This window comes from Heterocephalus glaber, unplaced genomic scaffold (genome assembly GCF_053883595.1).
Source record: "Heterocephalus glaber isolate CG9 unplaced genomic scaffold, H.glaber_assembly_v1.0 deba00001472, whole genome shotgun sequence".
NCBI classification, from domain to species: Eukaryota; Metazoa; Chordata; class Mammalia; order Rodentia; family Bathyergidae; genus Heterocephalus; species Heterocephalus glaber.
The window spans coordinates 69,364,684-69,385,394 of NW_028258315.1; the positions used below are offsets into that span (position 1 = coordinate 69,364,684).

The 20,711-nt window shown below is 47.0% G+C and overlaps 1 protein-coding gene across 10 annotated transcripts in view; it reads right to left on the bottom strand.

Moving 5' to 3' along the window:
• Positions 1-14,204: 14,204 nt before the first annotated feature.
• Cnot10 (CCR4-NOT transcription complex subunit 10) overlaps positions 14,205-20,711 on the bottom strand; it is a 76,343-nt gene continuing 69,836 nt past the window's right edge. For 7 of the 10 annotated variants that reach the window (XM_004857833.4, XM_087182152.1, XM_087182151.1 and 4 more), the window contains 4 exons: positions 19,933-19,968; positions 19,617-19,744; positions 15,041-15,116; positions 14,205-14,461 (listed from right to left, as the gene is read on the bottom strand). In XM_004857833.4, the coding sequence (XP_004857890.1) occupies positions 14,307-14,461; positions 15,041-15,116; positions 19,617-19,744; positions 19,933-19,968 (395 nt within the window). In that variant the 3' untranslated portion in view covers positions 14,205-14,306. Of the gene's footprint in view, positions 14,462-15,040; positions 15,117-18,476; positions 18,539-19,616; positions 19,745-19,928; positions 19,969-20,711 lie in introns of those variants that run through there. The other 3 variants (XR_002387079.2, XR_002387080.2, XR_002387081.2) reach the window with 3 other exon arrangements.

Here is a 20,711-nt window from a genome sequence, read left to right on the forward strand (position 1 = left end):
TCTACCTTTCCTTTTTAACATTTTATTTATTTTTGAGACAGGATCTCACTATGTAGTTCAGGGTGGTCTTGAAGTCACTATGTAGCCTAGGCTGGTCTTGAACTCCAGGAGTGATCCTCCTGTCTCAGCCTCCTGAGTGCTGGAATGTCAGGTGTGTGTCATGCCCAGCTTTTTTTAAAAAAGCTTTTATTGATCCTTAAATTTATTTGTGTTTTGTTTACTTTGTATTTTGAAATAATTTCAAGCATAAGAGAATATTTGCAATAATAGTACAAAAATTTGCATATAACTTTCAGCTACAGTACCCAAATGTTAACATTTTGTCCAGTTTGCATCATTACTCTCTCTCCTTCCCCTGTTTATTTATTTATTTGGGACTTAGTATTGAACACAAGGTCTCATATATGTTAAACAAGTACTATACTCTATCACTGAGCTACAATCCCTGTCCCCAGCCTCTGTGTGTGTGTGTGTGTATGTGTGTGTGTGTGTGTTTTGGTAAGATAGAGTCTGGTTATGTGGCCCAGGCTGCCCTCAAACTTGAGGTCCTCCTGCCTCAGCCTCTTGAGTGCTGGAATTGTAGGTGTAGGACACCATGCTCTGCTCCTTCCTCCTCCATATATTTATATACCCATTATTATATATACATATGTATTTATGTTGCCTGTCCAAAGTATTATGTTTTGGATATAGATATGCACACATTCACACCCCCTTATTGCTTTTTCTGAACCATTTGGGAGTAAAACTATGGATCGGATGCCCCTTTGTTCCAAACCAATTTCTTGTGCACTTTCTTTTTTGTTGTTGTTTTGTTTTTTTGGTACTCGGGATCAAACTCAGGTCCTTGCACCTGCATAGCAGGCAGCGAAACCACTGAACTGAGTCCTCCGCCTTGGTGCTTTGTTTTTGTTTTTAATAAGACAGGGTCTTGCTATGTAGCCCAGGCTGGCCAGGAATTTGTGGCAATCATCCTGCCTCAGCCTCCCGAGCCTGGAAAACAGGCATGTACCACCACACCCAGCTCTTGTGCGTCTTCTAAGGACAGGAGCATTATTTATACAAGCCAAGTAGGCGATCAGAATGAGGAACTTCAGTGTTGATACAAAGCTGCTATCTAATCAGCACTCTGCGCACAGGTTTCAACAGCTGCCCCAATCGCGTCCTTTTGGGGCCGATTTGATTTTCCCTGCCAGGATCTGGCCCAGGGCCACAGCTCACTCAGCGGTCTGGGCTCTCCCGTCCCCCTCAGTCCAGCCCTGTCCTCCTTTGTCTCGGGACCTTGCCATTTGTGAGGCTTCCATGCAAACTGTTTGGATTCCTCTCGGGTTTAAAAGTGACCCCTGAGATGCTACCTCTACCACATGGCTACCAAGCTCGTTCCTCCAGACTCGGGGGAGGAGCCCGTGGCAGGGCCTTGTAAAATCTTAAGTAAACAACATGAACAAATTCCACTTTGACCACTATCTTGTTAAAATTCCTTAAAAAAGTTAACTCATTGGGCCCAAAGTGCCGTAACAAAAGCCAGGCAGTCCCTCTCCTAGCGGACGCTCTTCCTCAAAGGGGAGTACGTGCTGTTTAATGATTTTTCACAAATAGTTTTTCTTGCCCTTAAAGTTGGATTAATTGGATTTTAATTCAGCAGGCTCACTCTCTAAAACAGGAGCACTGAGCACTGGCCGTGCGGGCGGCTTGGGGCTGCTGGACCTCACCAAGGCCTCGGTCATAAGCGCTCCGCAGATGGGAGACCCCGCTGGCCCTCCACACACCGGGAGTTTGGGATCGGAAGGAAAAGCAGCCCCTTTTCCTTGGTGGCAAAGGGAAGCCGGGATGGTCCAAGGACCCACTTCAGCTTTCTCTGCTTGATCTACCAACCTCTCCAACGCGGACTCTGCCTGGACTTGGTGGAGCCCGACCTGAACTTCACTGTGGTATAAAAATACAACGCACTGGGCCGGGGATTTAGCTTAGTGCCTGCCTCACAAGCGCAAGCGCAAAGTCCCGAGTTCGATCCCTGGTACCAAAAAAAAAAAAAAAAAAAAAAAAAAAAACCACACCCCAAAAACAGCAACAGAAAAAAAAAACACACTTCTTTATTTTTACTGAAAAATTTCTAGCTCACCATGATGTCACCCGCCCATAATCCAGCACTCAAATAGTTGAGGCAGGAGGTTAGTAAATTGGAGGCCAGCTTGACTAATTTAGCAAGACCCTGTCTAAAAAAGGGAGGGGCAAGTGGCTGTATGTGGGTCTGGGTCAGTATTAGCCCATCCCTGGGTTCAATCTCCACTTCCAGAAAGAAAAAATAAATATAGGCAAAACAACGCATACTCAAGAGTATTAAACGCTGCCTGTCTCGCCGGCGCAAGGTCCCAAATTTGATCCCAGGTACCACACACACACAAAAAAGAAATATTGGTTCAAATAACAGGCTTTCCATTTTTGTGGCCCAAGAGGGGCTGGTGGGGCCAAGGAAAGGGCTGCATGTTAACTTTCAGGGATTTTTTTTTTTTTTTGGTACTGGTGATTGAACTCGGGACCTTGCACTTTTCGAGGCAGGCGCCCGAACCACTTGAGCTAAATCCCAGGCCCGATTTTTTTTTTTGAGGCAAGGTCTCCCTATGTACTTAAGGCTGGTCTTGACCTCCATGCAACTCAGGCTGCCGGCTTCCTTCCTCAGCCTCCCAAGTGCTGGGATCACAGGCGTGTGCCACCACACCTAGCTAGACAAGCATTTTAAAATATCTGTGAAGTGGATGTAATTTTCCAAGAAGATGAGGTGCAAAGTATTCTTGCTGAAATGGAAATGAGGAGTGGTACTGGAAACCAACATGAATGAGACTGCTACACAAAATAAACTGCATTCAAAAAATGTGCAAAATACACTGGAGAAATCTGAGGCCGGCTTAGTGGGAGCCCTGGCTCATGCTGTGTCAGCTAAAAGAATGCAAATCTAGCAGGGCGCAGTGGTGCAGGCCTGTAACCTCAGCATTCCAAGAGGCTGAGGCAGGAGGATGGCAAGTTTGAGGCCAGCCTGGACAATTTATCAGGATCCTCTCTAAAAATAAAATGATAAGAAGGACTGGGGAGGTAGCTCAGCACTGTTCAATCCACAACACTGCAAATAAGTAAATAGGCTCCTCCTAGGTAAGATCCAGGGTGAAAGATCTAAATTTATCTTCTAGTTGTTACCAAAAATAAAAGAGGGTGGGCTGGGGATTTAGCTCAGTGGCTGCGCCTGCCTTGCAAGCCCAAGGTCCTGAGTTTTTGTTTTTGTTTTTTTGTTTTGGTACCGGGGATGGAACTCAAATCCTTGCGCTTGAGCAGCAGGCAGCAAAACCACAGAGTTAAATCCCCTGCCCAAGGTCCTGAGTTTGATCCCCGGTACCGGAAAAAAAAGTAGAGGAGGAAAGTTTTAACTTTTTTCTTGTATCTTCTAGACAGTCATGGTACTGTCTAGAAATTTTGTAAAGGCAATATGGAAATATGGATGTTCAATTCCCCACACACACACTCTAGGCTTGAAAGCTGCATCTCCTACCCCTGTTTTATTTATATATATATTTTTGTGGTACTGGGGATTGAGCTCAGGACCTTGCGCTTTTGAGGCAGGCTTAGTGCCACTGAGCTAAATCCCCTGCCTATTTTTTATTTTAAAACAGAGTCTTGTTTTTTTTTTTTTGGTCCCAGAGATTGAACTCGGGACTTTGTGCTTGCAAAGCAGGCAGCAGAACCACTGAGCTAAACTCCTGGCTTTTTTTTTTTTTTTTTTAAACATAGTCTTGTTAAATTTCCCAGGCTGGGCTTGAGTCTGGGATCCTCCTGGCTCAGCCTCCCAGAATAGCTGAGATTACAGGTATGTGCCACCATGACTGGGTTGGTCAATGATTTTAAAGACATTGAGTGATTCTAGTTGGGTTTTTTTTTTGGTATCTGGAATCGAACTAGGGACCTTGCGCTGGCAAGGCAGGAGGCAGAACCACTGAGCTAAATCCTGGCCCCTAGTATTTTTTTTTTTTTAAACTGCATTCTTATGCTGGCCTAAAGTGTGCCTTTGTGTATTGGCTACAATAGTATTTTTAAAAGTATTTGAGACATTTCTCTATGTATAACCCGGATAAACCAAAATGTTAATTTTTTTTGTTAGTTTTGTTGTTTTGAGACAGGGTCTTACTATGTAGCCCAAGCTGGCCTCAAACTCACAGGGAGAGGCAAGGGGATCTTGAGTTCAAAGCCAGCTTGCATGACATAGTGAATTCAAGGTTAGGCTGGATTGCAAATTAAAACCTTGTCTCAGAAAAACCACCAAACCCAAAACAAAACATAGTGAGATCTTGTCTCAAAAACCAAACCAGGGCCAGGAATTTAGCTCAGTGGTTTCGCCGCCTACTGCACAAGCGCAAGGACCCGAGTTCGATCTCCGATACCAAAAAAAACCAAACCAAACCTGGCAAGGTGGCACACTCCTGTAATCCCAGCACTCTGGGAAACTGAAGCAGGATTGCAAATGGAAACCCAACACAGGGAATTTAGTGATTTAGTGAGACCCCCAGCTCAAAATAAAAAATAAAAAAGGGGTGGGGGTAGAGCTCAGTAAAATGATCCTGGATACAATCCCCAGAACCACAAAAAATAAACAAGGCCAGGTATAGCAGCGCACGCCTGTGATTCCAGCACTCAAGAGGCTGAGGCAGGAGGATCACCCCAAGTTTGAGGCCAGCCTGGGCTACATAGTCAGTTGAAGGCCAGCCTGAACTACACAGTGAGGCCCTGTCTCAAAAAATAAGAACAAGGGCCAGGGATTTAGTTCAGTGGTTCCACCACCTGCCTCGCAAGTGCAAGGTCTTGAGTTCGATCCCTGGTACCAGGAAAAAAAAAACAACAAAAAACCAAAATCCCCCCCCCCCGCCCCCGTACCAGGGATCAAACTCAGGACCTTGAGCTTTCAAAGCAGGTGGTGGGACCACTGAGCTAGATCCCCCGGCCTTAAAATAAAAATTTTAAAAAGAAAGAAAGTATAAAAAGCCTGGGACCCAGCTCAGTGGGAAGGCCCTGGGTTCACTCTAAAAGCTACGAATCTCAAAAAACCCTTTTATTCTTCTTCACAAGTGCAAGGTCCCCAGTTCAATCCCCAGTACCAACCCCCCCCCTCCAAAAAAACCCCCCAAAACTGTTACTATCCTGAGACACCAGAAAGGCTGAGGGAAATATTTTTCCTTAAAGATGAAATAAAGGGCCGGGAATTTAGCTCAGTGGTTTCGCTGCCTGCTGCGCAAGTGCAAGGACCTGAGTGCAATCCCAGGTACCAAAAAAAAAAAGTTGGGGTACAGTTCAGTGGTAGAGTACTTTCCTAGCATGCATCAGGTCCTGGGTTCCATCCCCAGCACCACCACCAAAAAAAAGCAAGCAAGCAAACTGGATGTGATTAGTGCGATCCTGTAATCCCAGCACTCAGGAGGCTGAGGGAGGAGGATCTCTTCAGGTTTGAAGCCAGCTTGGGCTACCTAGTGAGTTCAAGGCCTAGAATATACAGGGGGACCCTGTCTCAAACAAACAAACAAACAAACAAACCCTGACAAATGAACTCCCTTGTCTATGTCAAATTGCAGACCCTTCCCCGGAGCTAAGGCCTCAGTATGACAACAGAGCCTTCCTGATCCAGTCTGGAACAAGCGCCCTATCGACCAGTCACAGAGCCGCCTGCTGTCCCTCTAACCGCCCTGGAAATGATGCCTCCTCCAGGGAGTTTCCAGACCCTTGAGTCCATACTCAGATTAGCCTGGTGCTTTTGAGGCCAGGACCCTGTATTCCACACACTCTGTCTGGTGCACTGGAAAGTGTGTCTAGTCCAGGGCAGGTGCTGATACATTTTGAAAATCTGCTGGGTGTGGGGTGAATTCTTGTAACCCCAGCCTCCAGCTGAGCAGGAAGATCAGGAGCTCAAGGTCAGTTTGGGCAATTTAGCAAGACCCAGACCACTTCCCCCAAAACGTTTACAGAATCTAATTGACCTCACGTAATGAGGGTGTTTTTTGTTTGGTTTTTTTTTACAGTGTGTCAACTGAGAAATCTTTGTTAATGATACTCAGTCAAGTAACACGTTTTCCCGGCCCAATGACAAAACTTTGTCCTTGATTTTCTGATACTTCAAATCTAATTGTGGAGATGAGACAACGACCCTGAATAATTAGCCAAGACAATATTTACCATTCTTCAAAACCCAGGGGCAGAAAAACATACAAACCCCAAAGTAGGTGAGGTCTCATATTTTCCCTTCACCCACAAATAAAGTAAGGTAAATTACTTTAAACAAATGAAATTAAATGATGGCATAAAATTAAGAATTAAATAGTCCCGGGATTTAGCTCAGTGGTGCTGTGCTGCGCCTGCCTCCCAAGTGCAAGGTCCTTAGTTTGATCCCTGGTACCGACAAAAAAAAAGAACAGAAAAGAAAAAAAGACAAAAATAAATGAAATTAAATAAACCTAATAAAGTGAAATAAACCAAATAAAATAAGCAAAGTGAAAAAAAGTAAATTGAAATAAATAAAAAGTGAAAAATTTAAGAGAAATAAATAGAAGAAAATGAATACAATGAAAGTAATAAAACAAGCACTGGATTCCCGGAAAGAAACTTTGTTGAGGAGGAGTCCGCTTTTGTGCCCCGCGTTTCTAGACCGCAGCAGACCGGGCTGCGGATCTGGGCGCCTGAGCGCGGTGCGGTTCCCAGCGAGGCCCGCGGAGCCGCCAGGAGGACGGGCTCTGGCTACGCCGGGCTCGCCGTGCGGCCGGTAGGTGGCGCCCCGCGTCCGGAGCTGCAAGGGCACCTGAGCCTGCGGAGGGATCCCGGGCGGCTTCTTAACCCTCCGTAGTTCGACAATAACGTGCATAAAGCCGGGCGTGGCGGCGCGCGCCTGTGATCTCATCACTCTGGGAGGCTGACGCTGGAGGTGCGCAAGTTCGAGCCCAGTCAGGACAATTTCGCGACCTATGGAGACCATGTCTAAAACAAAAGCTGACTGCAAAGGCCCTGGGTCAGATCCCCCGTCCCCGGAGGCAGGCGGGAGCCGACCGTGAAACACCGTTTCCCTCTGCTTCACCGCCTGTCCTCTCCCGGATGCCCACTCAGAGGCCGAGTCCGGTACTGGTTCGTTGGGAGGTCCTAGTGTCACATCTAACGGGGGGGCGGGGGACCTGGCACAGGAATTTAAGCTGGACCACAGAATGGCTCATCCGACACCCTGATCTCCGACGGAACAGCCACAAGTTGTTTCCCAGAAAACAACTGTCAACATCTAGGGTGGCGTGAAGAACTGTCCACCTGCCCGGCGCCCCGGAAAGCACCACCCAGAGGAGCTGAGGGGCTGAGGGGGGCCCAGGGGACTCTCGCGGGCGGCCTTCCCCAGAGTCCCAAGCCCCCCGCCCGCCAGCCGGGAGGAGCCTGGGGGTGGGGATGGGACGCAGGCCTCACATGCAAATGCAGCTGTGACAATCGGGCCGGGCGCCTCTGCGCCTCCGGGAGGCCGAGGCCGGGACAAAGCCTGCGCATTTTCTCCATGTGAAAGGGCCGCATTCCTAGGCTGGGAGGCCGCGAGGGCGCCGCCCCCCTCTTCCCATTCACGCTCGGACCACACAGAGCGCCTCTCGCGCCAAATGCTCGAAGCTTCGTTTCTGCTTTTCTTTTGACCCGGACGATGCATACGAAATGTAGATATTTCCCTAAACGCCGGCTTTGACATTTAATGCGATCCTAAGTAGTCTGAAATGTGGATGGGATTAGGAGGAGGCTGGGGGCCCATGGGGACACTTGGCCAAATCCCCCTAAATCCTCCAGGACAATTGTTTGTCACCACACGGATTCCCTTTGCCCAAATGAGGGGGCTAATGAACTCGCGGCCTCCTCCCAGTGGCACCCCACCCCCACCGAGCCTGCATTTCTGCCCAGTCCTTCCCAGGGAGCCGGGGAAGATGAATGTGTAAATCGGGGCTTTGTGCGAGAGAGCGTTTGTTTACTTTAGGCTGGGCCAGCTGACTTGGAGGATTGAGTTTGACCAGTAACTAACCTACCCATCCTGGGCCACTATTTAAGTCACTCCGTAAGCCTCTGAGGGTCAAGGATGCAGAGGCCCCATGACTCCTGGGCCATCTCCTCCGGAGGGCCTGGGTGACTAACACTGCCGGGCCTAGGATGGAAACACACCAACATCCCCAGCAGCAGACTTGGTTGTTCTAGAACAATCCACACACTGTGTAATACACAGCCCATCTTCAAAGGCACTCAGAATTCAGGAGGGGAAAGAAAACAGTTGACAGAGAACATCATGAAAGACAGAACATGGCCTGGCTTGCAGATTTGCTAGCTTACTGTGGGGCTCGAGACATCACCAGCCCAGAGTCTGCCCTCAGTGAGCCTTGTGAAAGGTAGAATTGGACATAAGAGGGCTCCTTGGAGCGGCAGGATGAGATGGTAGGACGTTGACACATTGAGACTTCGAGGGAGAAACTTCTACGCAGCAGGGCAGACTGAAGCAAAGCCCTGATGGGAAGCTATGACTCCTTTTGGAAGATGGCAGAGAACCCAGTTTGGTAAACACATGCGTGTACTAGAGGGATTAGCAGAAGCTGAACAGGGAAAGTGGAGCAGAGCAGTTACCAGGAAGAGACTGAGAATGTCTCCCTGCAGGAGCCCAGGCAGAGTCACAGCTGTGCTGTACAAGCGACAGGGTGGGTGAGGAAAGGAGGGCAGGCAGGATGTGAGGCAGCCAGACCTGGACCTCTTGTCATTGTGCAGGCACTTGGGCAAGGCAAGTAAGAATGGGATGAGAACCGGAGACAACGGTATTTACTGGGCAACCAGACACATCAAAAGTGAGAGATGCCAAGGATGTAGTAGTAAATTGCCTCAGGGAACTCACTGTCTCCAAGTCTGGGCGTCAGGGAAGTCTCTGCTCTATTACTTTTACACCACACACTGAGCATATGTATGTCCTGGGGACTGAATCCAGGGCCTTTACACTGAGCTACAGACACCCCCCCTCCCTTAAAGACCCTGAAACAGGGTCTCCTTCAGTTGGTAAGTCATCCAGCAAGCTGGGCTTGAGCTTGGGATCCTCCTGCCTCAGCTTCCCAGAGTGCTCTGATTACAGGTATAGCCACAATGCGCAGCTGGAGTTCTCTTTTGAAGATCTGGGGTTCAAGGCACATTCCAATGGCCAAGCCCTTAAAACTCTGTCCAAAACCTATGAGGTAGGCACTCTTAGTACTGCCATCTTTCAGATGAAGAAATGCAGGCACAAAGAAGCCAAATAACTGCTGTAGATCAAACTTGTCCCAGTGAGAGGATGAAGGTTGGAAGACAAGCTTGGTGAACACGGTGGCAAATGCTTGTTGTCCCAGCTACTTGGGAGGCTGAGGCAGGAGGATGGCTTAAACCCAGAACCTGGAGGCCAGCCTGTCTCAAAATAAAAAAGTTTTAAAAAATATATAAAAAGACTTCTGGAGCTCCAGTTCCCTGGTGTCATCGGTCACTTTTGTCCTGGTGGCTTCCAAGGACTGGAAGGAATGAGACACTCAGGCGGGTGATGCTGAGATGAAGGACTTTGAGTGGTGACTGGACTGAACAGGCCCTGTGGGGGCAGCAGGCTTAAGTACCAGGTTCATTGTTCTGCATTCCTCATTGAATTTCAGTCCACACATGGCCCTGAGGAAAGAGGCCCTGATTTTATGCACTGGTCAGAAAACTTGAGAAAGTCATTTGCTCACAATTCAGGTCATGTGTGGGGCAGATCTCCCAGCCTAAAGTGGCAGCCTCTCTAGGGTCTGCTTTGTCATGAATGGCGTTCGAGTGAGTCTGAGTGGCATCCACAGAAGCGACAGGAAGTGGTGTGGCCGGTGCCATCTTGCCAGGTGATGGGCAAGTGACACAAGGTTAGACCACCCAGCCGTTCTGAGAGTTCTGGCCTTGCAGCTTTGGACAGCTGGCAGGGATGTCTTCACTGGGTCTGGGAAGGGACCCACGAGGTGCATCTGTCCTGTTGTGCAGATGCTAAAGCTAAATGGCTGGGGCTTGGCCAGAGCCAATGGGACTCTTCTCTGAAATGAGGCTGATGCCTACAGCAGCTGCCATCTGTTAGGTTCCTGAATACCATGCCCTTTGGGTCCCTGCCTTAAAATGGTCAGCTTAGCTTTGTTGTTTGGTGTTTTTTGTTTTTTTTGGTACTGGGGATCGAACTCGGGACCTTGCACTTGTGAGGCAGGCACTGGAACCACTGAGCTAAAGCCCCAGCCCGTTGTTTGGTGTTTTGAGAAAAGGGCTCACTACATAGTTCAGGCTGGCTGTGAACTAGCGGTGATACTCCCGCCTCAGCCTCCCGAATGCTGGGATTACAGGCTCATACCACAACACTAGCTTGGTTGGTTTAGGTTTTGTAACTTCACTGTGGTGTAAAAGTGATACACATGGAGGAGGGTTAGGGTTAAGAGAAACCATACTTCGAATTTTGATCTTTTCCCAGACTAGCTTTATGTAGCATGACAGGTGTCTATTTCCCCTAGTACTGGGGAATGAAACTAGGGCCTTTGCACTGAGCTACATCTCTAACCCTTTTTAGCTTTTATTTTGAGACAAGGTTTCATTAAGTTGCTCAGTTACCATGCTGGTCCCTGATGACACCACTGCACACTGGAATGGAGGCCAGCAGGTGACCAAGTGCACATAACTCAAGTAAATGAAAAAAATCATTGTTTAAACGACTGATTAAAAGCTGGGTGTGGATCCCAGAACTCAGGAAGCTGAGGTGGGAGGACCATCATGAGTTAAAGGCCAGTCCCAGCTACATGAGACGCTGTCTCAAAACCACCCCCTCTGAAAAAAATTGTGTGGTTAAGGTGAACTTAAGATTCAATGGATAGGGGCCAGGGATTTAGCTCAGTGGTTCTGGCACCTGCCTTGCAAGCAGAAGGTCCCGAGTTCAATCCCTGGTGCCAAAAAAAAAAGATTCAATGGATAGATGTCTGTGTGGGTTCAAAACCTACTCCTGGTAGTTCTTTTAAATTTAATGTATTTTTTCTGGTAGTTCTGATTGAGCTGAGCATGGTTGTATACACCTGTAATCCTAGAACTTGGGAGGCTGAGGCAGGAGGATTTCTGGGAGTTTGAGGCCAGCCTGGGCTACATAGTGAGCTCTAGGCCAGCCTGAACCACATAGTAAGACCCTGTGTCTCAAAGAACTAAAAAACAAACCAAAAACAAAAACCAATTGCTGTAGTCAAATGTATCCCTGTTTTACATGGGTCTTGCCCAGTGTTTCATAGGTACTATATTCCTGTTTCCCCACAAATAAACTGCAAACCTGCACCCTGGATGACACAGGGTTGTTAGTCAGCCTTGTGCTTTATAATGAAATGCCTAAAGCAATTATTGCCGGAAGAGCAGAGGTTTGTTTTGGCTTATGGTTTTGGAGGTCCCTGTCCAAGATTGGGCAGCCCCGTGGGTTTGGGTTCCTGGCAAAGGCCACAAGTGCACCAAGTGCTGATTGGGGAGAGCATAGCAAAGCAAACTGCTTATATCTCATGAGCCAAGGAACAGATGGGGTGAGGTCCAGTGGTGTACAGTCCCCTCAGAGAGAAAGCAACCCACCAATGACCTAAGGACCTCCCATCCTACAGGAGACGAAGTGCGCCTTCCAACAGCGCCACCTTGGGAACGTCTGGGGGATACTCTACTTGGAAAGAATCTGCTATGTGTATAGAGCAATGGCACAGGGTGTGGTGGCAAACACCTACAATCCCAACACTCTGGGAGGCTGAGGCAGGAGAATCAAGTTGGAGCTCAGCTTGGGTAACTGAGTGACTTAGTGAGATCCTGTCTCAAAATAAAAAGGGTGAATCACTGTTATTCATCCTTAGGGGAACCACACGGGTGTGGTAGTTTCTCATTTTACAATGCTAGCCTTCAGTGAATGTGTCTTGAATGTCCTCCCTGTTAGCTCCTCGGGGCTGGCCCTTTCTAACTGCCTACAAGATATCTAATTAACTTACCTATCTACAATAAAATGAAGTCAAAAGAGAGAGAGAAAAAAGCGCTAGGACATGGATCAGTGCAAAGGCTGTGTTAAACCCCCAGTACAGCAAAAACAAACACCCACAAATATTACAGAGCAACAGACACCCTACGTACATCCATCCATGCTTATGCTTAAATAGAGAAATTTATGGGCATGGTGGTGGATGCCTGTAATCCCAACACTTGGAAAAGCTGAAGCAGGAGGATTGGTGCCAGTTCAAAGCCAGCTTGGGCTACAGAGTTCAAGGCCAGCCTGAGCTGCAAAGTGAGACTCTGTCTCAAAAAAAACCAAAAACCAGAAAACAAAAACAGGGCTGAGGATGTAGCTCAGTGGTGCCATGACTGCCTGGCAAGCTCAAGGTCCTGAGTTCAATCCCCGTTGTGGGGGGAGGGACCAATCCCCCCCCCACCACAAAAAGCAACCCCATCCCCCCAAAAAGGAGGAATTCTCTCCTAAGTTTGTGGATGTCTAGTTAAAATACTCAATACATATCCATATCTGAATTTTTGTTTTGTTATTTGAGACAGGGTCTCCATATGTAGTTTAGACTGGCCTTGAAATATGTATCCCAGGCTGGCGGGGTGATCCTCCTGTTGGGATTACAGGCATGGGCCACCATGCCCGGCTATATGAACTGTGTGATATCAACAACAATAGTTCAGATGAAGCTCCAGATAAATCCCATGCTACCCAAACACTTGCTTCTCTTGTGAGACTGAGGAGCCATGCAGATTCTAGTGTACTGCACTTCCCATCTGAAGCTGTCTCTAAATCAGGGAATTGGAGGGCCATTGTCAGTAAGGGTTCCTCCTAAATGGCAGGATTTGATGAATTTCCCAGACACCACCTTTTTTTTTTGGTACTGGGGATCAAACTCGGGACCTCGTGCTTGCAAAGCAGGCGATGGAACCACTGAGCTAAATCCCTGGCCCATCCGAGACACCATCTTGAGTGGCAGTAGGGAGGGGGTGTCATTCAGTTTTTCTAAAGCAGGTTTGTATCCTTTTCCTGCTACTTAAAGTTAGTGCATCCACCCGAGTGGCAAGTTTTGGCCATGTCACTCCCATACACATACCTGTATGCTGGGAAGCAGCTTTTAATTTCTTGTATGCATTTTCAAAGGAGTTAGCTATGAACCTAGAGCTGCCTACTAACAGATTCTAAAGCCAGTGCTTCCACTTTGGGATACAGAGGCTGAACCAGGCCAATACAGCATACCTTCTCTATCTGGAACTTCTGGGGTTTTTTGTTTTTGTTTAATTTTTTTGGTACTGGGGATCTAACTTGGGACCTTGCACTTGCGAGGCAGGCAGTGGCACCACTGAGTCAAATCCCTGGCGCTGTTTTTGGGGTTTTTTGACACGGTTTCATTTCTTTTTTTTTTTTTTGGTACCGGGGATCGAACTCGGGTCTTTGTGTTTGTGCAGCAAGCGGTGAAACCACTGAGCTAAATCCCCAGCCCTACACAGTTTCATTTTGTAGTCCAGGCTGGCCTGGAACTCTCAGCGATCCTTTTGCCTCAGCCCTGAGTGCTGGGATTAGAGGTGTGTGCCAAAAGATTCCTACCAGATCAGTGATCCCTTTTTAACTCAGTTATTACACACTGTCCAGCCCCTGTAGTCATAACTATGGGCATAAAATATGGCAACTCCAGTCTCCTCTCCCGTTAACTATTCAAGAACTGCTGATATTCCTGTCTGCCAGTTTTTAAAACTTCAACAGAAAATCTCAGGTGTTAAAATAAGGATTTCAAGAAAGACTACAAGATTGTTCTGAAGACCGTGTTTTAAGGGCCTATGACACAGATACATCACATAATTGCTCAAGACAGTCTGCTGCTGTTTAAAGGACAATGGCTGAAAATGAATTTGTGAATCCTCAATTTTTTTTTTTTTTTTTTGGTACCGGGGATCGAACTTGGGTCCTTGAGCTTGCAAGGCAGGCAGCAGAGCCACTGAGCTAAATCCCCAGCCCTTTTTTTTTTTTTTGGTACCAGGGATTGAACTCGTCCTTGCGCTTGCGCAGCAGGCGTTAAAACCACTGAGCTAAATCCCCAGCCCGTGAATCCTTAATTTTAAGTAAGCTTCTCCTAAAAGAGTCAGGGGTAGAATGGTCTCAAAACAGTGTCTTCACAACTAGCACCCTTCACCCATGTGTCTTTTATTCATTTGCTGTGATATAACTAACAAGGTCAGTAAATACTGTGCTGGGTCTTGGGCAACAGTTTTCCAAAAGCAAAACATCACTTTCTCTGCACAGAGGTGAATGCTGGCATCTGGATGGGCTGGATCGGGTGAACGGGCTGGAACACTGGCTTCTTTCTCACTTCGGAGTGCGTTTTCACTGTTGGCAGCAGCTGATTCCTTTTGATGATCTGCAAGGCCAACTGGGTATTACCTACAAAAAACACTTCTGTTAGTAAACATGGCACACAACAGTTCCAGTGCAAACAGAATGGCCATCAGAATCCAGAGGGCAGACCCGTAAGAGGTGTGGTCTGCAGTGCTGGCCATGGGAACCGCTGGTGTCTTGGCCCCAGCCTGAGAAATTCTGAATTAAGTGATGGAGGGGTGGCTTGACAATGAGATAGTTTAAAACTTTTTTTCCCTTTAGGGTGCTCGGGAATGTACCCAGGCTCTCATGCATGCTAGGCAAGTGCTCTACCAGTGGCTGCATCCCAAGCCCTTAACAACAGAGGGAGAACTATCCCTTCCTCTTGGGTTTCACCAGTTTGGGGTTCTTTTTCTGAATTCTGCCTATATTTGATACTCCCGATTCTGTCTGCAAAGAAGACAAGTTTTGTTTTTGTTTTTGTACCGGGGATCGAACTCGGGTCCTTGGGCTTGCACAGCAGGCGGCGAAACCACTGAGCTAAATCCCCAGGCCAACAAGTTTTGATTTTGAAGAGAAAAAGCAGACAAAAAAAATATTGGCCTTCTTGAAGGGACATAGTGCTCTCCAGAGGGAATGACTCACCATTCTGCAGCTCCAAGTAGACAGCCAGCAAGATGGCCTCAGGGGGCACCTCCTTTGGGTGAATCATGGAAGCCGCCTGGCACAAACAAAAGACATTCCTGAAACCGAGCAGCTTAAAATACAAATGCCAAGAAATGACAAACCAAACCAAACCAAACCAAAACCCCAAAACAAACCAAAACCATCAAAAACCCTTTTTTAGCTAAATGGTTCAATATTTACTTCTCTTGACTAATCCATAATCAGCTGGTTTTCTTTTTTTTAGCAGTACTGGACACTGAACCCAGGGCCTCACACATGCTACACAAGTGCTCTACCACTGAGCTACCTCTTTAGCTCTATTTATTTTGAGACAGGCTCTTGCTAAGATGCCCAAACTGGGCTCAAAGTTGGGATCCTCCTATCTCAGCCTCTCAGAGTGCTGGGATGACAGGAGTGTGCCACCACACTTGGCTCTAAGTTCTTCATAAGAGAAAGTTTTTCTTCCCTCTTGGCATACAGCTGCTTGGGGTTCTTTATTCTGCCTAAGTGGACACCCTGATTTTATACTTAGATACATCTATGTCTGCTGGTGGCTCTTCACCACCCATCTAGCTACATTTACATAGAAGTCTGCATGCTGGGCTGGGAATGAAGCTCAGTGGCACTGTGATTGCCTATCACGTGCAAAGCTGTGGATTCACTCCTCAGTACTGCAAGAGGAAACAAAGATCTCAGTGTCCACCTGTTTTCCCAAGTAACATCTCAGTATTGTAAGCTGCAAGCAGTTACCAATGTCAGGAATAAGAGTTCAAACTTTCCTTTTTTCCCCCTGTACTGGAGATTGAACCCAGGGCCTTTATACTGAACTACATCCCAGCATCTCTCCCTTTAAAATTCTGAGACAAGGTTCCTGAAGTCACTTAGCTACTCAGGCTGGTTTTGAACTTGGGATCCTCCTGCCTCAGCCTGCCTAAATGCTGGGATGACAGGTGTGTGCTCTGGTGCCCACCTGACCAGATGTTCCCGTTATTACACATAATACAATTTATGTCAAATAACTCACTGGTTTAGGCAACATGTTGCCCTTGTATCTGAGCTAAGAGCCAGCATTTTTTCTTTGATCCAATACTAAGGAAAGGAAGCCAGACCACACTGGTCACAGGTGTTAAAACTGTGTTTAGGCCTCAGTCTGGGCCTCTTGGGCATTAGCCTTTTCCTCAACCTACTATCAACTTGTACTTCCATGTCTAGTTTCCATAGATCATTGCTTCCTGCTCTTTGGTACTTTCCTTAACCTATTTGGAAAACTTATTTTGTTTTGTTTTTTGGTTTCTGAGACAGAGTCTTGCTATGTAGCCTTGAACTTGTGGTGGTCCTCCTGGCTCAGCCTCATGGGTAGCTGGCATTACAGATGCGTGCCACTGTTCTTGGCTAGGCCTGGCTTAATATAAAAGAAAAGCATCGGGCTGGGGATTTAGCTCAGTGGTTCCGCTACCTGCCTTGCAAGCACAAGGTCCCGAGTTTGATCCCCAGTACCAAAAAAAATAAAAAATAAAAAAATAAAAATAAAACTTAAAAGAAAGGCATCATTATAGCATTTTGTGGATATTAAAATCTCTTTTTCACCAAGCGTGGTGGTGCACACCTGTAATCCTAGTACTCAGGAAGTTGAGGCAGGAAGATTGTTTTGAGTTTGAGGCCAGCCTGGGCTACATAGTAAGTTCAAGGCTAACCTGAACTAGCAAGACCATGTCTCGAAAAACAAAAAACCAAAACAAAATCTTTTCCCCCCCTCAAAGTGGCTGGTAAACACAGGGCATTTACTGTTCTCTGCATTGACCACAGTATGCAGCTTTTTCTAAAACACAAGAATATAAGGTAATAACTTTATGAAACTTACCAGCACTTTGCTAACTGGCTGTAAGGAATGGTTAGTGGTGGTGACCTTGGAGATATCTATTTCCAGCTCCTCACATCACTGCTCTGCCCTCCTAGCAGGGTGGGCCTCCCAATTAACAAAGGCCCAGCCACTGGATTAACCTAAAAACGAAGGGACCAAAACAAAAGCTCCTCCAGCCCCAAACCAGGCCTGACCCCATCTGTCTCTCCCATCGTGGGAGGAGCCATAGCCACCTGCTGTCGGAGAACCTGAGCTGCACTGCACAGAAACTGGTATGCCTGGAACTTCAGATCAGAAGACCCCATTTGCTGCAGGGCCTTCCGTCCAGGACATTTCAGAAGGGATGGTATAAACTCATCTTGCCACCAAGAACAGTGGAGTATTTTAACTCTGCACTCAATTCCTAGATAATATCAAGTATGTTTTCCTAGACAGTTGGTCACTTAACCTTTCTGATTTGGGATCAGAAATGCTCACTTATGGGCTGGGGATTTAGCTCAGTGGTTCCGCTGCCTGCGTCGCAAGTGCAAGGACCCAAGTTTGATCCCCGGTACCAAAAAACAAACAAACAAAAAGAAATGCTCACTTAGGGCTGAGGATTTGGCTCGGTGGTTCTGCTGTCTGTCTCAAAAGCACAAGGTCCCTGAGTTTGATCCCTGGTACAAAAAAACCCCCCAAAAAACCAAAAACATTTTGGGCTGGGGATTTAGCTCAGTGGTTCCATCGTTTACCTCGCAAGCACAAGGACCTGAGTTCAATCCCCAGTACCAAAAAAAAAAAGAAATGCTCACTTAGGTGCCCCTAAGTTGACTAAATATCATTTATAGTTTCTCCACAGTACAGCATCATCACTTTATTTTTTTGGGTACCAGGGACTGAACTTGGGACCTCCCGCTTGCAAGGCAGGTGCCAGAACCACTGGGCTAAATCCCCAGCCCAACAAGGTCTTGCTTTGTAGTTCAGGCTGACCTTGAACTCAGGGTGATCCTCCTGCCTCAGCCTCCTGAGTGCTAGGATTACAGGTGTCTGTCACCATGCTTGGCTACCACCATCAGCTTTAACCACATCAAGGTCACCTACATAGACAGGAACTTTCTGGAAGCCATTGTATCTCCTGAGAGTGGCTGAATTTCAATTGCAGTCACTCTGACAGCATGTGGAACGTGAGCTCTCTGATATGCTGCTGGCAAATATACCATTCGGCACAAATTTCCTACATTCTAAGCCTTAAAATTCTGTATATCCTTTGACCTTGCAATTCCTTTTTTTTTTTTTTTTGTATCAGGGATTGAACTCGGGACCTTGTGCTTTCGAGGCAGGCGGTGGAACCACTGAGCTAAATCCCCAACCCCTGGTGCAATTCCCTTTTAAGAAGGCATCTTCCAATTTTATGTCCATGGGGCAATGATGTATCATGTCTGCTTAGCCTGATTACCACAGCTTAGAGCATGAAAATAAGTGCTCTAAAGGATCTGCTGGATAATGTCCTTTTGAGGAATTAGCCCTTTCCAATTCTGTGAAATCAATGGAAAATGACTGGAAATGTAATCATACCTGTGATTTTTCCAGGGACGAGTAGGTGCCGAAACAAGTCTAATCAGAATCTTCCTTGAGGCCTGATGATGCACCATTTCAGGAGTAAATGCAGAGAGGTCTACTGTAGTTATAGATTGCCAACAGCTTCCTTAACTATGTTTGGAGTTCCTCTAGTCTTGTGCTGCTGAACCTTCACCTCTGACCAGTGTTATCCTGGTAACCCTAACTAATGTGGCAGCTGTTAGCAAATCCTTTTAGAGTTATTCTATGCAAAAACAGGATTATAATGGGCCGGGGATTTAGCTCAGTGGTTTTTCCGCCTGCTGTGCAAGCACAAGGACCCGAGTTTGATCCCCGGTACCCCCCGCCAACCCCCCCCCAGGATTATAGGCCAGGCATAATGGCCCATGCCTGTAATCCTAGCATTTGGGAGGCAGAGGCAGGAGGATCTCCCAGGGTTTGAGGCCAGCCTAGGTTACACAGTGTGAGTTCAAGGCCAGCCTGAACTACACAGTGAGACTTTGTCTCAAAAAACTAAAACCAACCAACCAAACCAAGATTATACAGAAACTGGTTCATGCCTGGCTCTTTTCACTCAGTGTGTCTTGGTATCTTTTCCTTTTAGTACACAGAGTTTACAGCTGCACTGTGTTCCACTGCACCATTATTTAAGTGGATTTATTTATTTGTTTATTTTTTCGGTACCAGGGATCAAACTCAGGACCTTGTGCTTGTGAGGCAGGTGCGGTGCCACTGAGCTAAATCCCCAGCCCCATTTGTTTGTTATTTTGAGACATGGTCTTGCTATGTAGTTCAGGGTGGCCTTGAACTCACTATGTGTAGCCCAGGAACTTGCAATGATCCTTCTGCCTCAACCTCTTGAGTACTAGGATTACAGGTGTGTGCCACCATGACCGGCTCAAGTGGCCTCTTATTTAGATGGTTTTCAATCTTTTGGAATTTTAATTATTAAAATCATTCGGAAAAACTCAACATTATCTACATTCATTTGCAGGGCTGACCAGTTGCTTCCCTTGAAGGATATTTTTAAATCTGGAAAAGTAATATTCCAATGTTTAACAAAGTGATCAGAAGCTTTGAGCAAAGCCCTCTGCTGGCTAATCACAGGAAGGTGCAGCCCTCCATGCACGGCCTCACCTGGTGCAGACACTTCCGGGCTTTGTCGTACTCACTCCGAAGGCAGTACGCGCTGGCGAGGTTGAACAGCATCACAGTTCTGGCCGAGGTGACAGAACTGGGGTAGCACTGGGGGGCTCTCTTCCCAGCTGGGGAAAGAATGCAGACGCTGGTGAATGGCTCTGCCAAGGGCGGAGAGCAGCCCACCAGCTCCCTGAGGGGTCACTCAGCTAAGGCATGGGACCACTCCTCAGGCCACCAGAGGGGCCTTTGAGATTCGGGGTTTAAACTTTGAGGTGCCAGCCAGGATGCCTAAGTATTTATAAAACTTACTTACAGGATTCCATTGCTTCGTTTTCACCCTTGTCTGATCCTGCAAAGATGTGAAAATAAATCTGAGAGACAGATAACAGGGCTTATTTTTTAAACACCCATCTCTTATGAAACCGAAACCCAATATGAAGCAATCTGTCACAGTACTGACTTTCCACGTAGTGGGGGTTCTATTAAAAGAGCTGTCAAAATGCTATCCCACCACCCCACAAGTCTGAGAACTAACCTTCCATAAAGTGAAAGTCACAGTAATTTCACTTCCAGTAAAACTTAGCCATGATCTAAAATTAACTTTTGTCTTTTCTTTTTTTTTGGTACCAGGGATTGAACTCAGGTCCTTGCGCTTGCGAGGCAGGTGGCGGAACCACAGAGCTAAATCCTCGACCTAAAATTAACTTTTGAATGCAATGTTTTTATTACCCCCCCCAATTGTGGAATCTGTTCAGGAAAAAATACAGTATCAGAATGAAACCAAAATGAATCCTCTTAAGACAAGCCCGTAGTCTCAGCTACTCAGAAAGCTATGGCAGGATTTCTTGAGCCAGGAGTTTGAGACCAGTCTGGGCAACAACATCCCCCCATCCAATGATACTAGGAATTGAACCCAAGGCCCTGTGCACACTAGGAAGCCCTCCACAACACGGCCAAATTCCCAGTACCACCTTTTTTTTTTGGTACTGGGGATCGAACTCAGGACCTTGCGCTTGTGAGGCTGGTGGCAGAACCACTGAGCTAAATCCCCAGCCCCACCCCTACCTTTTTTTGAGACAGGGTCTTGCTATG